The sequence below is a fragment of the Tenebrio molitor genome, chromosome 2 (assembly GCF_963966145.1).
Source record: "Tenebrio molitor chromosome 2, icTenMoli1.1, whole genome shotgun sequence".
NCBI classification, from domain to species: Eukaryota; Metazoa; Arthropoda; class Insecta; order Coleoptera; family Tenebrionidae; genus Tenebrio; species Tenebrio molitor.
Genome location: NC_091047.1, coordinates 9,405,051 through 9,427,040, shown reverse-complemented (window position 1 = coordinate 9,427,040; position 21,990 = coordinate 9,405,051). Strand labels below are relative to the sequence as shown.

The 21,990-nt window shown below is 37.4% G+C and overlaps 1 protein-coding gene across 13 annotated transcripts in view; it reads right to left on the bottom strand.

The window, feature by feature from the left end:
- Positions 1-1,180: 1,180 nt before the first annotated feature.
- Positions 1,181-21,990, bottom strand: part of Fak (protein tyrosine kinase 2 Fak) — a 40,672-nt gene continuing 19,862 nt past the window's right edge. For 2 of the 13 annotated variants that reach the window (XM_069037010.1, XM_069037006.1), the window contains exons 2-15: positions 11,605-11,884; positions 11,384-11,551; positions 10,279-10,918; positions 10,098-10,133; positions 9,904-10,017; positions 9,671-9,853; positions 9,208-9,618; positions 8,951-9,155; positions 8,768-8,901; positions 8,414-8,565; positions 7,301-7,468; positions 6,941-7,246; positions 2,400-2,731; positions 1,181-2,342 (exon numbers count right to left, since the gene is read on the bottom strand). In XM_069037010.1, the coding sequence (XP_068893111.1) occupies positions 2,027-2,342; positions 2,400-2,731; positions 6,941-7,246; positions 7,301-7,468; positions 8,414-8,565; positions 8,768-8,901; positions 8,951-9,155; positions 9,208-9,618; positions 9,671-9,853; positions 9,904-10,017; positions 10,098-10,133; positions 10,279-10,918; positions 11,384-11,551; positions 11,605-11,823 (3,384 nt within the window). In that variant the 5' untranslated portion in view covers positions 11,824-11,884 and the 3' untranslated portion in view covers positions 1,181-2,026. The other 11 variants (XM_069037001.1, XM_069037002.1, XM_069037000.1 and 8 more) reach the window with 11 other exon arrangements.

Sequence of the window (21,990 nt, the reverse complement as noted above, 5' to 3'; positions counted from 1 at the left end):
ATAGTTAGTTTGTTTTATGTTTAGTCCAATTTTTGATAAAAACCAAAGGTTATTGTCACAAATGTGTAATTACAATTTTCTTGTTAATCTTGTTAATCTGTACAATCTTCGAAAGAACTAAAAGGTCTTCGCAACATGTTCAGAAGATTTCTGTCTATAACAATTAGTCTTAACTCTTAACAATCAACTCGGGACTAAACACATATCTAATGATATGATTTAATTTGTTAAGAGTCATTTAGATTCACAGAAAATATGACGCCACAAACGTTGGACTCTCAATAAAGGAAATATTTCATCATATAAATTAAGTCAATTATTATTTGCGCGCAGTTTAATTTAAAAGAACAATTGACATTATGTCATTTCCCAATATGTATGTAATGGTATTGAAATAGATTTCGATTCGCCACTCAACTTCTTCGTAGGTAGGTATATTAGTGTGAAAACTACAGATTTAGATTTTATATACCTTCAGATCAATAACTTTGAAGTACCTATGTAATTTTAGCATAAACATAAAAAAATCCTGAAGGTAATCTTTGAACAGTGCTAATTTTATTTTACAAAAAGTTTCTTTTTTCTCAAACGTTCACAAAAAACCCAAATTGAACAATAAACTTTGTCCCAGACCTCTAGAACCTTCTACATAAAATTTCAACAATTCCCAAGTTGAAGGATCTGAAGTGGAGTTGTAGAGTTCATATGTAAGGCTGTAGTTTTGGTGGCTCTACCTTTATAGTACACAGCAAATATGCTGCATGGATGACAAAACTGACGTTATACGGCACTGTTACGGACAATACACCAGTAAAAAGGTGTTACACAACAATAAAAACTTTTGTTGTGTTATTTCCGTTTTGTAATGAATTTTGTTACAATATTTTTTTTTAAATCACATCATTACAGACATATTTAAAAACTAGTAACAACTTTCAGCTGAAATATATGACTAAACTGACGGTTACCTTTGACATCACGACCCAATAAGAACTATTTGGATTTGGAAGTTCTGTAAATTCATTAGTGACAATTAATTTTAGTCGAAATGACAACTGTACACATTTAAAGGTTTTAAAGCTTTTTCCAAATTTTAACAGATATGAAAAATGTAGTGTAAATCGGGAAATTGTAGCTCTTTGATAATTTAAAACTGCACAATCGAAATAAAAGGCATTGATTCTTGTAACTTTATTGAAAGCCGGAAAACAAAACAAATACGAATATACAAATAATACAACAAAATAATATACAAAAAGTCATTGAACATAAAAGTTCCACATAAATTTCAATTCTTTTTACACTTATATTTACTTCCATGTTGATATAGACAAGTATTTGACATCTCTTGATATTCTTCGTCTTTTCAAGACCACAATATATAATTTATTACCATTATAAAACTTTGCTTAAAAATTCATAAAAATGCCACTATTAAGCCTATACAATACATTAAAATTAGATAAACTATGCAGTCTTTAAAAAAAACTAGAAATAAAAATGTACAAATCAATATAATTCAAGTGGAGGGAGGGGAATCTTTTAATATTAAGACGCACTTTGAAAGCATCAACCATAATGATTATGTAATACTGTGTGCAATGAAAGCCCTCTATTGTAATTAAAGGCTTTAAATGTACGACCAATCAAATAAAACTATTTTGTAGTTGTAGGGTGTACTCCATAATCCTACAAAAATCTAGAGCGAGATTTTCATAAACAACTCTTCTCCAAATATCACACTGGAACAACTCAAAAATCATATTTTAAATACGAACTTTTATAAAAATAGATTTCGTTTTGAGCCACCACTATAACCCATCTTGAACGGCAAATTTTTTCAAGACAAGCGCTTCTTAAATTTCACTTTAAAAGCTAATTAACCTAATTTGAGCTCAAAATATTTCAATATAAGAAAAATTACTCTCCGTAATGACAAAAACGAAACACCAATCACAATCAATTACTAACTTTTACTATGCTTATGAAAACCTGGCAAGCTACCTAGACTGTGAACATCATTAAACTAACTGTCAACTTGGTTTGTACTTAAATTAGAAGACGTGGCTGCGGACTGGACATAATTAGTGTAAACCGGAACGACACTACATGTAACAGCTACAGGAGAACTCGGCAAATTGGGATATGTAGATGGCGCCTCTGTCTTGGGTGGGTCTTCCTTCTCCGACGAGTCGGCCTCGTTTCCGTCAGATTCCAGGATCGGATCGTTTACTTTGAACAAGTGCTTGTTGAACTGCGGATACCGCATCCTGATTGTGTCCACTACGTCCAGAAGATTCTTCGAATCCATGGCGAGGACGTGGGCTGCTCCCAACATCCCCCTAAAATCGAAACGTTTTGTAGAAACTTCACCCCGACAAACCAATTCGAGCATTTACTTTCTGTATTCGTTATCTAGTGTAGTTTGGCTGTACTGTTGTGCCAATTTCATCGCTGTCACTAACTCGGTCATATCTTTAGAGAGAACTTTATGGGCCATTTCGACCTCTCTTTGCGCTGACGGTGGGAAAAAGTTGACTATCTCGTCGACGCTGGCTAGAAGCCCGCGCAAGTCCAAACCTACTTTCCGAACCAAATCCAAATACTGATAGGCGTGAGATTGCTGAACTCCTTGAGACAGGGACATCACAGCTTTGACGACTTGGGTCGTGCAGTCGTACACTTTGTCGTTGGTTCGATCTAAATCTGCAGTCGGAGTAGGGGCTGCCGTCTGAAATAACACAAATTGACAAACATTTCAAATAAAACTTTTTAAAATACCAAATTTATCCCTAAAATTAATTGAAATCGGCAAAAACTTTGCTTTTGAATTGATCTAAAGTCCATTCAAAAATCAAAAAACCACCAACGTCGCATTTTCCTCGATAATTACTATCGGCAACGCTGTCTAGTCCTAGCGTAAAATTTGGTGAGACTTGTAATTTTGAGGTTAAATGTTTATTAAGTGTCTTGTTTTTCTAGGCATGTTTACGTAAAAATAATAAGAATCAATAAATAAATGAAACCTGCTGCTAATAAAACAATATAAAGGAAATTCAAAGCAATTGAATTTTATTTTGAATCAAATAAATGTCATAATTCATAATATAATAATAATTATAAAAGAAAATTTAGAAAAGCAATTTTATTTAAGAATTAAATCTATTTTAAAATCAAAATTAAACGGTAATAATTTAATTAAAGCAGTTAATACATATGCTGTTCCATTACTGACCTATTCTTTCGGTGTTATAAAATGGTCCAAAACTATAATTTACAGAACATAAACATTAAAACTAGAGTTCTTTTTACCAAATTTAGTAAACACCATCCTAAATCTGCTATTGAAAGATTTAATTTACCACGCGAAAACGGTGGTAGGGGTTTTTCAAATCTAGAAATACTGCTAAAAAATCAAATTGCTTCACTAAATAATTATTCCCTCAATAGAGCTCGCGATAACACCTTTTTTAATGCTTTGGTTTCAGCCGATAAAGGCTACACACCTTTAAATTTAAGTGATAATATAATTTCAGATATTGTTAAGCCAAATATACCTGACACTATAGCAAATATAAAACAGAAGTCTTTACATGGGAGATACTTTAAAGAACTGGAACAACCAGAAGTTAATATTCAGGCCTCTCATGCATGGCTTAAGAAATCAAATATTCACCCTGAGACGGAGGGTTTTATATTTGCAATACAAGATCGTGTTATAAATACAAGAAATTATAAAAAACACATATGCGGTTTACAATCGATAATTGATAAATGTAGGATTTGCGGAACTGAAGGGGAAACAATTGAACACATCATTTCTTCTTGCACCGTTTTGGCTCAAAGCGAATATAAAAAACGTCACGATATATTCGCTAAAATTATACACATGAATTTAGCTGTTAAATTCAATTTATTAAAGAATACACAACCACATTATAGTTATACACCAGAAAGTTGTTTGCAAAATGACAGTTACAAGTTATATTTTGATAGAACAATTTTAACTGACATTCATATTAAGCATAACAGACCAGACATTATAATTTTAAATAAACAACAAAAGCAAGCATATCTTTTAGATATAGCTGTTCCAAATTCACACAATATAACACAGACATATAACACAAAAATTAATAAATATTTAGAGCTCTCCGTTGCTATGAGAAATCTTTGGTGTTTAGAAAAAATTTCGATTTTACCACTTGTAATTTCAGCAACGGGAATAGTACCGCAATCTCTTTTTAAAAAATTTAAAAATTCTGGATTTAGATAACACATTGGTAGTTGAAATTCAAAAAGGTATATTATTATACTCATGTCACATCGTTAGGAAGTTCCTTAACATTGACACAGAACATAATACACAAAAAAGTCAAAATGCGGAGGCGAGACGCCGGTAATTATGTTGATAAGCACTGCACTATTACTTGATAGTAATATCCGTAATAGTGTATGTACTCCGGCAAAATTGCCGTGCCGCCTGGTGGAGGTGGGATAGTAAATTTATAGTTACCAACATAGTATGAAAAAATATCTAGTAGGGTTTTTTAAATTTTACCACCCTAAAGCAACAGGTGGCGGCTTTTGATTTTTGAATGAACTTTATACAGGGTTATTCTAAATGATTGTAGTCGAAGTAGGCGTGAAAACTCAATGTAAAATTTATGGTTGCCGCTCCACATAAAAAAAAACATCAAAATTATGTGAATAAGTGAGTACACACGGGAGTTAAATTGGGAGCAAAACAACTCAATATTTCTGGATTCAATCGTTAATTTAACAAAAATAAATAAAAACCTCATCACCGCACTTTTCACCTAAAAAATGACAGTGACAGCGACAAAACTGACAGTTCACATGAAAGCGGCAAAAATGTAATAATATGGGCATGGCCTACTTCGACTACAATCATTTAGAATAACCCTGTATAAGAAAAAATGTCTATACATAATTTAGTATGCAGCGTGTGTCAGCTAAAACAGGTCAGTCGTATAAAACAAAAACTAAAGAATAATTTGAATTTTTTTTGTGGTAAATTTAATGCGTGATAACTTCTCATTGGCTGCACGTTTTTTTAGGATTCTGACATAACCCTGTTAGGAGGATTTAATTGAAACAAGACAACAATTTTTTTTTCTGGAAATTTGCAACTTTCTATATTCAGTTCAAAAAGGATCTTCTTTTAATAATGTTGGTGCATTTGTTTTAGTGAAAACTAAACAGATATGCTCAAAAAAATCCCTAATTCTCAACAATTGTTTAGCAATGTTGTCGTTTTTATTCAAAACATAATGAAGTAATTGATGTTGTCTTATGTTTTCGTTTATGACAACTGTCATTCTGACATTTTCATTATTTGAAAGAGAAAAATTAGAGCTGTTGATATTTCAGATTTAACCAGTAAGTAAAGTGCATTCAAAAATCAAAAACCACCACCTGTTGCTTTTGGTTGGTAAAATTTAAAAAACCCTAGGTAGTTATTTTTTCATACTATGTTGGTAACTATAAATTATGACATTTATTTGATTCAAAATAAAATTAATTTGCTTTGAATTTCGTTCAAAATGTTTTATTATTGCTCAGCACGTTTCATTAATTTTTTTGCAAATCGTAACGAAAGTAGCACTTTTTTAAACGAAAAATCGTAGTGAAAGTAGTACTTTTTTGCATCATTTTATTCCACTTCCTTATACAGTTGCGAGCATCAAATCTTGATCGTCAAGGTCATTTGAAATTTCCCACCACTGTCACTGTCACAAATCAAAAATATTGCCTGCTTAATTAGAGTCAATGGGCCGTATCACGTCACCCTTATTAAATTTAATCATGTTTCTAATTACCTCGGTGACGAATTCATCTCTTTCTGGCAGGTTATAATTACATAAATCTAAAGTCCATTAAAAAATCAAAAAACCACCACCTGTTGCTTTAGGTTGGTAAAATTTAAAAAACTCTAGGTATTTAGATATCTTTTCATACTAAGTTGGTAACTATAAATTATGACATTTATTTGATTCAAAATAAAATATACTTGCTTTGAATTTCGTTCATATTTATTATTTATTGACTCTTATTATATTTACTTAAACATGCCCAGAAAAACAAGACAATTAATAAACATTTAACCTCAAAATTACAAATTTAACCCTAGACGCCGATAGTAATTATCGAGGAAAATGCCACGTTGGTGTTTTTTTGATTTTTGAATGGACTTTATATCGTTTTTGTTTATTTTAATCACGATTTTAGTTATCAGCAACTTTAATAACGGTGTCGTAAATAAAACGTCAATAAAAAAAATTGTCAAAGTTTTATTCTAAACATTCAAAATTATAGCCCCAATATCGTATTTTCCGAGAGTAATAGTAGTTTATTTGACGAGTTTGTGTGTAAATTGGGCCTTTTTTGGCACGCGCGGGCCATTTTAAAACGCGAGTGAAACGAGTTGAATACAACGTTTTTTTGTTCGACGAGCCCCTTAAAGGCTCCAAATCGCTTAAAACTTTTAAAATTAGCTTGACGTTTCGTTTTGACAAGTTGTGACATTTATCAAAATCCGTTCACATAGGAGAAAATTCTCTTCTGACACTGTCGAACAAAAAAAATATTTCGCTGATAGAGACGGATGTGTCAAAAGCTAGGGTGGCAACCCATTTACGATTTCCAAAAAGTTGACAAGATCTTGACAAGACAAATAGAATTTATTAGAGGTTATGCCCGTTTCACGTTAGAGCACTTTCCACTGTTAAAGATTGACCTTGACGATCAAAATTTATTGCTCGCGACAGTATCTTCATAACACAAATCAATATTTTAGTCGTTTGGACTTTTGGCATTTTTTTTTTAAATAAGAGAAATGATTTTTTACTGAACTCTCCCACCCACATATTTGGTGCTGAATATTGAAACCTTCTAAACTGACATCATCAATACCAACCTTTGTTTTTACAGCATCTCCATTTTCTGATCCACTATTGGGAGTATGACTACGTTCGCTTTTCCCCGCCACCGTCATCGTACTAGCAATAGATCCAGATGGCGAATGACTCTTACTACTGCACTGCGAACCGGTACTACTCTGTAATCCATTGCCGCTGAAAGACATGTTTGCTAGACTACTGGATAACTGTTGAGTCGCTGCACTTGGAGAATTTGGACTACTGGGAAGTGAACTTAAAGACTGCGAGTTACTGTGAAGAGTATCAGCTTCGCCAGACGGCGTAGCAATGCTCAACCGCTTTTTCTAAAATAAAAAAACATGAATTTCTCCATCATCATTGAATTATTAACAAGTTACCAGATTTGTTTCAGACTCGACCAACCATCGTGAGTCTTCTTCCGATTCTCTCTGTTGCTGACGCAACTTTTCTTCCAGAATTTTGTGATTAAAGTTAGACTGATTAGTGTACTTTGCCTTTTCTAAGAGGAGGTCGCCGTAAAGAGACTGTTGGGGAGACGATCCGGCCTAAAATCAACTCAATTTGAACTAAACTAAAACAAGGACGTGAACGTGAGATGATACAAAAATCAAAAAGGTGCAACATGCCACGTTTACACTACTAAAATCACAAAAAAATATATTATTATTATTACCAAACACAAAAACAACCGTGCATCATTATTTTACTCATGCACTAACATGCCGTTACTGCCAATAAAATAAAACGAAAACAATTGAAAACGTCAAAACTAGACTAATAAGAAAACACACATCATTCGAAATCAAGCCATGCTTGACTCGAACCTGTTTCTGTTCTTGCAACTTGTTATCGACTGCCTTTTGTATGAAGAACGGCTGTTTATGGGCGCAACTTTTAACATCAGCCCCCCCAAAATCATAAATACATTCTTCAAACTGTTGCATCTCTTTGGATTTATCCCCAAACTGATACACCACAGGATCTGGATGGTAATTAGGGATAGAATCGGGATCGTAAATGACCGGTTGGGAATGTTTGGTGCGCTCCAGAGAACCCATCTTTGGCGAAAACGTCGCCGTGTGACTGTTGGTACGCTCCAAAGAACCCATCTTGGGAGAGCTACTTTTCGACTTCCTCTCCAACGAACCCAACTTCGGACTGAACATTCCCGACTTATCCAGACTACTGTGCGAACTGTGCACCAAATGAGCATTCCGCTCCAACGAGTTCATATTGGGCGAGAGATTCTCGCCGCCGTCGCTGATTTTTCTCTCGAGCGATCCCATCTTCGGGGTGGTACTTCCGGTGCTGGTTCTAGACGGGGTTCTTTCGAGCGTACCCAGTTTTTTCATGTAAGTGGGATCGGACAGGCCCTCTGGAACCTCGGGATCCAACTTCTTCAGGTTCTGGATGGGTATGGGACACGTTTTCAGGACCGGTTCGGGGATGTCCTCCGACTTTTCGAAATCTACGGCTACAGTGTTAAATACCGATGCTGGTGTTGTGTACGCTGCAGGGGTTAGACCGCGCGTTTCGTTCTCTTTCATTAAGTGGGCCAACACTTCCGGGTTTTGGGCCACGATATAGGTCTGAGGTCCGGACGGCATCCCTTCCAAAGATGCCATAGACGTAGAGTCAACAGCTGCAAAGCAACAACGGATGCCCCCGTGTTAACCGTTCAATCTCATTTAAAACTTACAAACTTCATTTTAAAGTAGAAAAATAAAAAATAACACACGTTAATTCCAATGAAATGTCTTTACCAATGTACTTCAAAAAATTTAGTAAGTGCAACAATCTAGATCTACTTAGAAATGGAATTGGCGCCGCGACGGAAAACTAACCTTGCATGGGGTACCTGGAAGGCTTCGGCGGCGGAAGGAAATCGTCGTTTGGACCCCAAGACATCGCAGCAGCTCTGCGATTCTCTCGCCGAAGTGTGTCCTGCACTGCTGACCTCTCTTCCAACAATATTTCACTAAAAAAAACGTGAGCATCATCTGTCACAAAACTCCAACACCACCTACTTCAAAATCTCTTTAATCTCCTTAAAACTGGGCCTCTTGCTCGGTTCGTACGACCAACACTGCGACATCAGCGAGTACAACCTGGGGGGACAATTCGCAGGTAGCGCCAGTCGTTCTCCGTTGTCGATCTTCGTCAAAACTTCATTGTTCTTCACTCCTTGGAATGGTTTCACACCTAACATTAATATCTCCCACATGCACACACCTGGAATTGACAAATTGCACAAAACTGGACGAACATGGAAGGGTATCCGTACCGAACATCCAGACATCGCTCGCTATGGTAAAACGTCTGAAATTGATGCTCTCGGGACTCATCCACTTGATGGGCAACTTCCCTTTCGACGCTTTGTAGTAACTCTGGTCGTCGCTCATCGAACGCGACAGTCCAAAATCGGCCAACTTGACGCAGTTGTGGGAACTAACTAGGACGTTTCTAGCTGCTATGTCTCTATGTACAAACTTCTTAGATTCTAAATAACTTAACGCTGTTGACAGCTGGAATGCATAAAGTAATAACGTGGCCAAGTCGAGGTTGTCTTTGTTCTTCTGCAAGTAAGCCCTCAGCTCTCCCAACTTCGCCAACTCCATTACGATCCACACAGGGCTTTGCGAACACACACCGATCAATTTGATTATGTGCTGGTGGTCGAATTTTTGCATTATATCTTCAAATCAAACAATTCACACAAAAACTCAACACAAACCCTCAACACTCACAAGCTTCCTCCAGGAATTTTTCCGTTGTATTAAGATCCGCCTCTCTTTTACACGTTTTCACAGCCACGGGTACGAGACTTCCGTCTTTAGCTTTGAAAGTCCCTTTGTGAACATCTCCGAACTGTCCCTCGCCCAAGATTTCGCCCAGATTGATTTGATCCCGTTGCAATTCATAGCTTTTTGCTAAAACACGCGAATACAAATTTCACACCGCGAACGTGCGTCTGACTCACTTGCAGGTGTGGAGTAATCGCCTTCTTCGTCAACAATTTCGGCGTAATCTTCTGAAAGCATAGTTCCAGTTGTATTATCAGAATTTCTACTTTTATGTTTTGAAGGATGCGAATCTGCAAAACGATATAATTAATTACGATTTTTGATTGAACGGAACGACGTGCAATCACTAGCACTACCGACTAATACTAACCTTTACAAGGACAGGGAAACTGTTTCCAAACAGTGGCTTGCAAAATAACAACAACAGTTACAAAACGGGAAAACCGACTAATAATTGTAAGCTAATTTGAAACTAATCGCTATCTTGCTACACTATTTGTCTGCTGCACCGACGAATCCTCAGATAAGATAAAAATGTCTTATTTACTTACCTTTTTTGTTCCATATGGAATTTTGGCTTCCTGAGTGCAATCTGCAGTACCCATCGATCAGATCGGCAAGACTCTCGGCCGTCTCTAGGGTGGGACAAGTAAAAAACAGTATTTCTTGTGCTCCGGCTACTCTAAGCTGCAAAGTGGCTTTGTTGTGCTCCTCGCAGTCGCTGACTAGAGTTTGAATCGCTTGGATCTGGTCAAAATTCGCGATTCTCTTAGTACTAGACGTCTGTACATTCGTATAAGAAATTCCTAGATCTGGCCCGATCACCAATTCGACAGGAACCGACCAGCTACTCCCTAAATCTACCGCGAACCTCTCTTGGTCGAATTTATAATTCAGATACAATGTCTCTAAAAATTTTAACATGCATTCCATCTCCGTCATGTTAATGTACTTCTTGAACTGGCTCTGGATGCTTTTTCGCAGCGTTTTCGGCTTCATCGTGCTCAAGATTCGTTGCGGAATGAACCTGTGCATTCCGATCTCACGCTCCAAATACTCGAAATTCGATTTCTTGTCGAGCGGATTCGGAAATGTTTCCTTAAAGTATCTACGGATTTCTAAGCAGCACAATTGCATCACCACGTCTTGGTCTATTCGCAGGTTGCAGTCAGAGAGGTAGTCGTTTTTCAACTGGAAAAATACGAATCGAATATTTATCGATCGAAGCGGGGCGAGGATGTGATTAAACGAAAAATGGAAAAACGCGAGCGCGCGGTAATTACCAACGGGATGATGGCTTTCCACTTTCAAATTAAAAAATAACGATACCGATCTTGATTTTCTCGTTGGTTTTAACGGAGAAATTCGAGGAAAAGTGTAATGAGGAAAACAATGGACAAAAAGCTCGTCGGAAAAAGCGACACGCGACGGTTACTTTCCAAGTAAAAGTCGAAGTTGCGAGACAGCCCCACCGAAGGCTTCTCTTCCACCTTTGAAACACGCGAACATAAACAAACCGAGCGCAAGGTCGACGGTGATCTCAAATAGGAAGAAAATGTTGCAACAAATAACACACCGGTCACGCTCTCGTAAATAATAAACGTATTGTAGAAATCGATGAAAAAATCGCACTAGGAAAATAAGCGCTTGCAATACCTGGTCGTGATAGTAATGAAACGTGACCTTGTCTTTATCACATAAATCTTGAAGACTAGTCGGCAAATACCGAATCCTGAGGTCGTACCGCCACTCCGAATTGGGATGCTTGGCCAAATACTTCTCCTGGACTTGTTTCATCGTCAAATCCTGATGTAACCAATGGACCTGCCGCGGGACACCAATTCCTCAGTAGTTCGACATGATGAACAAATACGAACCTCTCCCGTCGAGGGTCTGCACAACCTCATCGCATAAAGTCCGGTGTAGTATCTCTCTCCTATCGATAATCTCTCGGTGACTGTCGAAATTATCCCTTTGACGTCGACCGTGTCCCCGTACTTGACGATGTTGAACCCTCCGTTGGGGAAGTGTACTTTGACGATAGCCCTGTCCGTCGAGACGGGGCTATTGTGGGGCGACTTTTTCGGGCTGTCCATCCTGTTACGGACGCACCGCACTGGTGAGCCCTGGTTCACGGGGGGTGTCGGTGAAACATCACTGCAAAAATTGAACAGATGCATTCGAAGCGACACTACGAAACGCCGATCGTAAATATATCGAAAGTTACACAAACAAACAAATAAACAACCGACATATTACAAATTACAACAGTTATGTTTTACGATTATAGTTACTTCCAAGTTCATGCCTGTATTTTTTTGCCTCTGGCACTGTATCAAGGCGTTTCCAAAATTACTTTATCTAATTATAAATGTGAGGATTACTCACATAATTTTACGTTGTATACAATGAACCCCAAGTGAGTTAACGAGTCATACATGTGGCCTCTTATACAATAGTGTAACGACCTCCCTTTCTTTACGCGACAAAAAAAAACGACGTCTTTTTTATCTTCGTCGTGTGCAGCCAGTGCTAATTGATAAACTTATCCGGCAACGCGACACTATTGTAATGCGACTAATTATCATCATAATGTAAAGGACCTCTCCGGACACATTGTCCTCATATCCACGACGTCGTTACATCACGGGCGGCGAAAAAATAAAAGCAAAAGTGTCATTTCAAATTGCTCCAATTAGGCTTTCGCTCGTGGTAATAAAAACAAATTAAAGTTATGACACCCACCCCAGCTTTTTGCCTTTTCACACAACACCACTTACTCTACGTGTTGGAAAAATGAATACAATAATTACTAATGTTAAACTCAATTTAGAATTAATTTAAAAGGTTAGTCACTTAATTTTACGTTGCACAAAAAGCTGAATCTACAATATTTCTACTGATTATTCATATTAAATAACCAAATCAATTGAGATTAATTGTGCTAGTTAGGTATGAACAGTTTCGCTAATTAAATTCAATTTAGTACCATTATCATTTAAGTGGTATTTACCTTCAACTAGTAAAATTTGGAATAATTTAACACCATCACATTTAAACGAAATAAATACATGTATTCCATGGAGAGAATGCGTATACTACAGCTATATCTTATCGTGATAGTATCAAACAAACATCAAATACTTAACACACTTAACCTTGGCAATTTTTTACAATGTTAAAATTAACACCGAAAAATATTTGTTATTCATGATGGATTTAGTAAAGTGACGCAAACAACATCTAGCGTTGACACGACGAATCAGTCAGTTTTGAAGGGTCTGCACTAAAATATTAATGAGACGTTACTCAAAACTTGAAGAGATGCCAAATTTTTAATGTTCAAAGCGCTTAGTTAAAAGTTTGACGCGTTTAAAATAGTAAGAGAAACGAAGTATTTTGACAGTTGTGACGGGAGCAGTGCGAGTCAAGCTCGGACGTGCCTTTCGATTGCCTCACCATGTCGACGCTGAAAAGTGACGTTTTTAACGTTGTGGCTTTAGAAAAAAATGTTGCTGTTAAACAGAATACCGGAAGAGTCTGCGATAAACATTTTAGGTCAACACGAATTATTTTGGGATGCTCTTTAAAACATGATAAATATCCGACGAGCCGGACAAAACAAACCATCGTACTTTAACTGTGTTGGTAAATGTTGGTGCGAAAACAAAGCCAGATCAGGATCATTTTTCATCTAGGCTAGATCATACCAGTACTGACACGATTGCCAACAGCATCTATCAGTCATGCAGAACCTCATCGTCGCCGGTTAAAAATCACCAGACATCGTGTCGTCGCCGATTGATTCGATCGACCGTCGTCAGATAGCGCACTTTCACTGCAGGCGATGGTGAATATGAATGAAAATGCCGCCTGCATGTTTCACCACACTGACACGACTTTCCTGCTGCCGTGTTTTCAAACAGACAATGTGGCGAGGCTATCTGGTAGGTGTAGCCATGACATCATCCACGAATATCGAAGCCGAGCCAGGTACAGGTATTTTGCATCGGTTGTAATTGCGCGAATGCCGCCAGTGATTGTTTTTATTCGACGAAGAAAATCCTGCTCCTGCTGGCTTGGTCGGGTAACGGCGACCGACCCATTCAAATTTTAAGTGGCGGAGCGTATAAATTGAATAGGGTCATAAAATAATTAATTGGGTGTCAAGTCTGTATAATGTATTTTCATAACTCTCGTAACGGCGGCGTCTGTTTTGGGCGGTTCACGGCGGTTAGGTGAATTTTTTTACGTGATTAACGTCTGCCGATTAAAAGTGTGGGAATACACGCCAAATTTGGAGCAATTTCGTGCCAGAGTAATAATTTTAATGGCATTAAAGCATTTGCGCCACGCACTCCTTTTGATGTTGGCGATGTGGTTGTAAATTAAAACCCGGCTCTGATATCATCTAAGGATTTCAATTACTTAAATTCTTATTAACGACGCCAAGTACGCCCTAACGTCGTTATTTTTAAGCCCAACAGAAAGTCCAGCCGGACGCTAAAAATTTATTTTTATGAAAATGTAACCAATGCAATTGCAAGTTTTTGGGTTCTTTGACTCCTTCTTTCATTTCAGGCACTATTTAAAATAATTGGGAAATATGTACAGTCGCGAGCAATAAATTTTGGTCGTCAAGGTTATTCTTTGACGCATTCAAAAATGCTCCATTGTAAAACAGTCGTAAATATCATAACCTATCATCATGTTGTATGACATTAATTGTCATTTTTTCTCTTTTTTTTTTTGACACTTTGTTGACATGCGCATAATCAGGCAGGGACATTTTTTAAATTTGTGATAATCTAACCAAATTTTGAAATGACATTGATGACCAAAATTTATTGCTCGCGACAGTATATACATATGCAAATGTAGAAACAAATTAATTATTTATTTCGTCAGCAAAATTTTTAAGAAATTATATCTTCCTCAAACAAACCATAAGGCACTGTTTTTCGGATAAAATAAACAGAAAATACACCGAATCTGCTACTATATATCGGGAGTCAATTTAAATTTATCCTCACTTGGCGTTGACAAAGATAACAAAATGACTACTAATGTTATCGGTTATGAAATGATCGTTTCATAATGGAGCACATGTTATTGTGTCAAAAAATCATATTGACGATCAAAGTTTATTGTTCGGTACTGTACATTTTAATTTCACAAAAACATTTTAAAACACAATCTATCGGGTGTTCATTTAAATTTCCGGTCAAAGTTGGCGTTGAAGAGTCGATTGCGAACGTACTACGATAACGGATCACTGATCAGCTGTTTAAATCTTACGTTTTTACACGAGTGGTGCGGTAATTTAATGAACACCTGACAGTGTCAAATTTTATACATAAATTAGGAAAATGTGTGTATGGAGGAAACAAGAAAGAAAAACTAGTTATCTGGCCAAAAAAATGCTCAACAAAAACAGTGTAAACATATACATACATTTCAAATGTTTTATATACGAGGGTCATCCAGAAAGTAAGGTTACAACATTTATGTAGGATCGAGAAATGCTTGTATTCAATTGAAATTCACAGAATACTTCACAAATATATTTAACTATTTTTCAACGTAATCGCCGTCGAGATCGAGACATTTCTGCAGTCGGGGCACCAGCTTTTGTATGCCAGTGTCATAGACCTCCACCGCCAGCTCTTTCAGCCACTTCCTTGACCTCCTGATTGTTGGAAAAACGTTTCCCACCCAAAAACTCCTTTAGTTTAGTGAAAACGTGATAGTCCGAAGGCGCCAAGTCGTGTGAATAGGGGGGGGGGGGGGGTGACAATATCCCATCCAAACGATGTCAGCAGCTCCTCTGAAACTGGCGCGCTATGGAGCCTGGCGTTGTCATGCAGGAGGCTGACTCCCCGGGTCAGCATTCCCCTTCTGCGGTTCTGAATGGCTCTTCTGAGTTTTTTTTTAGGGTATTGCAGTAAGCCTCTGCATTTTTAGGCATAAAATCCACCAAAAAAAAACCCTTACGGTCCCAAAAACAGATGACATGACTTTTCCGGCTGAATGGTTCGTCTTGAACATTCTGGTGGCTGGGGAAAATGAATGACGCCACTAAAAGATTGTCTTTTGGATTCTGGGGTGTAGTGACACACCGACGTCTCATTCCCCCGTCACGATAGAATCCAGGAAAGCTTCCCCGTCCTGTGCAAAACGGAGGTGGCGGGAGCGCGCGACGACCTCTCCATCGGAAAAATTTATTGTGACTGAACAAAATGGCCGACAAACACGCAGGATCAAACAAACTGCCAATTAAGATCCCCCCTACATGCCAGGTGTGCCAACTTTGAAACAAAAAATTTCCCCCGGCCTCAGGAGCCCTTGTAACCTTACTTTCTGGATGACCCTCGTAAATATGATATTTTATCTATCTTGTCGTTGCGTGAAGCATGGAAACCGTGACAATTGTGTAGATTGACAAAGCAATCTTAGTTAATATTTATACAGTGAGCACCAAAAATTTGGAATAATGGGAATGTTTCCCGTTGAACTTTTGGGAAATTTTAAATCCGTTATCTTAGTTTGTTGATTCGAAAATTACTTTGCTGATATTGAAATATGTATCGAAATTTAGCTATGTCAGTATCGTTTACTTAGTAATCAAGAATGTATTTTTTGTTGAAATTTTAATGTAACATTGGAATTTCAGTACCATCCTGTTCTTACTTTTAAAAATCGATATCTCAGCAACCATCAGCACAAAGAGGATAAATCGTACATGAGCATATTATATTCAAATCTGTAAAATAAAATTTGGGGTTATCTTTTAAGGAAAATTGGCAATGACGTCATTAGACGGATCCGAATAGAGGTCGAAAAATGAAAATTATCGAAAAATACTTCCCCTACATACAATACCCTAAAAAAACTTAACAACAAGGTATATGTAAACATTTATTGTAACCAAATACAAGGATGTGACACCTAAACCAACTGAAACCTGAGGGTGGTTTCTGTTCTTATTTTTCTATCATTTACATTGCAATTTAAGTCACCGGAACTTAATCACATAAAAATAAAATGTCTACTATTATTAAAAACTATCTGGTTAAAATTACTCTACTAAGAACAGATGTTACACCATTTTGATAACACCAGATCGTTCTCTGCAAAAGAAACGTTGTACGGTGTGGAAGCTTACGAAGTTAATTGGGAAAGTTATGCTTCGCCCACTTTATTCCCCGACACAGCACCCCTGATTACCTCCTGTTCAGAACCTGAACGATTTTAAAAGCAAAATAAAGTTATAAAATAACGAAGAGGAGATTCTAAAACCAATTTCAAAATATTTAATCTTTATATTCATAACCAGTAAAATAAACGATCATATCTGATGTGATGAAACGTAGTTGAACAATCAAAAACATTTGTTTTCTATTTCGCATTTACTGAAGGATTCATACAAATTCTTCAACTGATCACACGCTTAATTACGAGATTAGGGGAACGCTAATACTCGAGAATTTCTTTGAGGATATTTAAAAACCAGAGGATATAAAATCGTTCAAGCTGTGAAGGATAAGAATAGAAAACGAAGGAACCTTCTCTACAGAATACCTTCCTACTGTTTAAAAATAAATATGTTCATTGTCACATCTGTGGCATTGAAAGAATAGCTCGTTAAAAATCTTGCAGTTAATTTGTTTGGAAACATTTTTTATAAATCTAAAATTTAACAACAATCTTGACGATATCAACTTGACCCGGCGATCAACAATAAACTGTTTTACAAGAAATTTCATAAAATACGTAATTAAACGATGTTTATAATTAAAGAACAGTTCCAGGCCCCTATAAAATACCATTTGAACAACGGTTAAAATTAATTAAATATCGATAGTTAATCGCTTGACTATAGAAACCACAACGAATAACTGTTGAAATTATTTCTTCTAACGAGGATTGGCGCAATGACACCATTAAAATGGTGTTTCACACAAAAATAGACATTGCTTTTGTTTTCTTTTCCTTATCACGATTGGAAATTACCAACAAACAATTCTGTTCGCAATAAAAATAAATAAATTGTCGTGTTCTTTACTGAGCTTTCAAATATGTAACACCGATCAGAAAAGTGACCTTTACGAATTGATTACCATAATACAAACACCCAAAGATGTAACTGGAATAAACTCCGTATTTAAACATCTGAATTAAAATTTGAAAGCTCACACTTCCAGCTCCAAACAAGAATTATTTACCACGAAAACCCAAAACAGAGCTAGCGGTAGGTGTCGTTGAAATATCGAGTGCAAGCACCACTAGTAATTTACTTTCGACCATCATTCATGACAATTTGAATGTCAAATTTTGGTTGTGCGCGTCGAAATCATCGTCATGGCCATTTTAACGTTATCTGTGTTTTCGATCGCATAATTTATGGCCTTTGGCAACGAGTCGACCAAAACCGACGGAGCCTCAAAATCGCATTACGAACGACTTAGCTTCCTTATCTAATTATACTCGCCTAACGACATTATTGTTGAAAATAATTTTATGCGTAATAAAACCGTACGACGCTTGTCACAAATTATCGCCGGTTCAAGATCTGCCGCTTCTTTTTTATAACAATTTTGCGTTCTAAATTTACCCGGCCACGACCGAATCTAAGGCTAGTGGCTCTGATAGATATTTTTAAACCCATAAGGTATTTGAACTTTCGTACGAATTTGTGATGAAAACAATCACACTTGCATTATTCCCGGACGGACCGTCAAATCCGACAACTCAATTACGTTACCTGAAGGACTTCGGCCTGGGCCTGTGGAACTTCCACGTGTTACTTTGTTGTTGTATGCTGTCGCTGTAAATATCCTCGGAGTTTCCACCGCACAACAAACTTCTGGGCCTTACATTTATGTTTGGTTTAACACTTTTATCACGTTTACGATATTTAACGTATTGTGCACTGTACATCGCCGGATTACCGACCATGCTCGCCCGTTTTACCAACTCCAGCATCCCGGACGACTAAAAAAAAATCACGATTGAACTAGCGATGTACAAATTCTGCGTGTCGTGGGTCGCCCCTCAAAAAGAATGTCAACGTGCTGCGGTGGTGGGTGGAGGAAGGCAAATATATTTTTTAAATACATATCGATCGCTCCGCGGGAGGTGATTTCGAAAACATGATACGTCAACTTTTAAATATTTGTAGACGAACAAAACAGTCTCGTTCGTGTAATTTGTATTCCACTTCGGTAGAACAATATCGACGGTTTATTGTTAAAAGTGACAAGGCTGAAAATGTATGAAATAGGTACGTCACGTTTACAGGTGGGTGTGAAATTAGTCACTCTGAAAAAAAGACGCATACCTAAAAGGTATTCGGCTATTTAAAGAATACATCTAATAAGATTGATTGGACATCAATGGACCGATAGTGCTTATAGCGAGTAATCAATTTATATAAACTTTTACTTCAAACTAATAAAGGAAGAGTAATAAACACGCCAGAGGAGCGGCGTTAATGGTAAATATGGAAATTCTCATTTGAAACATGTTTCGAAACTCTTCAAGAAACTTACATAATTAATAGGTTTCATTAATTTTCGGACGGTTTATCTTGTATCACGATCGCTTAAAACAATTTAAGACGGCGGAGAAATTTTTCGTCCTGGCAAATTAGCCACAACTCACTCAAAAACAAGACTGTCGATAAAAATTTCAAAGTAAAATGTTTCCAATTACGTAGCTACCAAATTTTATTAACTGTCAAGTGTTTATCGAACATCCTAAGTAAACACTTTAACATAAGTACTACCAGCGCCATCTAAAACTTAAATATTTGCGTCTCCCGGAAAGATATAGTGACTTTCTGTGTCAATAAGATTAAAATTCCGTAGATCGACAAATCGCAATCCGTTCCTCGGAATATTTCGACGTCTCTTGAGCCGAAAGAGGGACCACAAGCTTTAATCAAAACGTGTCCCCGGACGGCCGTAAAAGTGGAACAATCCGGGTCTGGTCTCGGTCCAGAGCGCATTTAATACGGAAGCGCCAGTTTAATTAATTAAAAGTTAAAATTAACGAGATGCGAGGTGACGATTCCGAAAATTAAGAACCGCCAAAATAGCCAATTCACCTGACCTGAATAATTGGCGATGATTTTTTCGACCAATTACACTTTCTACACACTCCAAATAGTCTAGAACCGAGTGTAGGTAGATGGAAAACGTTGCGAAACGTCGGGACAATGATGTAAACCGACTGTTACAGGCGCAAACTCGTTTGCGGTAATTAATCGATCAAAAACAATGCGAAGAAATCAAAAATTAGACGCGTGGACCCCCGGGGGGGTGCGTTACGGTTCGAGGAGTTAGTCATTCAGGGTAATCACACTCGACTCACATATTTCGTACTGGTTTCTACCATTTACTGCCGCCTTATCAGCATGTTTAATGATAAATTTAATCGTCACTACATAGTAATCCAAGTATCATTCCTTCGTTATCTTGCGTAAATAAACAACTGCTTCTTCCACAAACGTACAATTAAAATAATGTAATTAGCATATTATGAAGATAAAATGAAGATATAGCACTTAAATGAGAATCCTGTCCCGGCGTTTTTTAAAATGAGACCGACATACCAGATGACTAAACTCCTCTTCTAATGATTAAGAACATTTTGCCAACATTATTCATCTCTCCACCACACCGCAAGAACTGTCATAATTTCGGAAAAAATCAAACTTTGCTTTGGAAAAGTGAAACAAACGGTCGCAACGATCCGAATTGGTCAAAACGCGAACGAGTTTCTTATTGAGGGTCGACGGTCACCTAATCGAGCAATTCCGAACTATTTACCACCACTTTTTGTTTACAAACCAATTCACGTGTTGCACTAGACGACGGTTGGAACCCACTGTAAAACAAAAGTGAAATTTCTCACTAATAGTGTCTTGTGTGTCTATATTTATGCGCATAGGTTACCGTCGAGTGTAAAATTGAAAGCGATCACGGATTTTTATCTTGGTCCATAGAGACGACGACACTCTTATCTTCCCGAAAGTGTTTCGTTTTCGTCCCGGAATCGCATTTTTGTCAGCGGCGACGATTCTCGCGACCAATCCGATTGGCAAAGATGCAACCGACCAACTACTAGTCGATCCAATCGAAAAATAATTAAGATCATAATGCGACAGAGCGAAACGGTTTTATCTCGACACCACGAACGAGTAAGATATTACCGCTTTATATAAATACAGACCAACAGTAGATTATACAGATTTACACAATTACCGGACAAAATCCTGTCAAGGCAAGCCCAAAAACCAATAAAACAGACGGAGAACGCACGGGGAATCGTGACGAACAAAGTGGACGAAACACTGTGGTTACTCCAAATAAGGATAATGGTATTTCCAGTCGGATAATTTCCATCACGTCATCCGGTCGACCTTTTCCATTCGAACCAACACGAGGAGCAGAACGCAAGAACGAATAATGTTGCTATAAAGAACGGAAAAACGACGACTAAATTGTTTTATTCTGGTATGGCCGGGCGAAAAATCCGACTTATCGGTAATAAATTCTTCGCTATTCATACGACCATGAATGCACTATGGGCAAAATCACATGAATGGATTCGATCGCCTACGAACCACTAGTAAATTGTACTATTTACGAGGAAACGCATTTGTCCGACGTCGCAACCAAGGGAAAAATAACCAAGACAACAATTGCCCTAATACGTTCCCTGTCGTATTTCCAATTTATTACTTACGGCAAAAAAAGCACGATCGTATCTGCACAGTCGTTAGCACCTACATTTCAGGCGAGTTATCGCGATCCATATTACTTTTTTATCAAATACCACGCGAGTATCTATCACGTCCACGAAAACTACTTATCGCCGATTTAAATCGAAACGCACAAATTCGACGATTACATGAAAGATCACATCGGAGCAGTGGAAATTGTTGAAATCAGCTACTGATTGGGTTTCCTGAAAAACGACGCAATAAAGTTGCTAATGGTGGCAACACTTTCCCTTGTCGAGTCGATCACGACATTCAAAACTTTTGGTTTTTCAGAACTTCGTTAACTCGTTAAAAGGGTCACACGCGTGAAAAATCGACCATGTCTAAAGATAAACTACAATCTGTGGGCGTCGGATTCACCTACATAAATAATTTTACGAAGTTATAATTTATGTGCATCTGAGCGTATAAAAATGAATTCATAACACTCGCGATCGACCGCCATAAATTCCGAGGGAAACTCGAAATCGCGTCA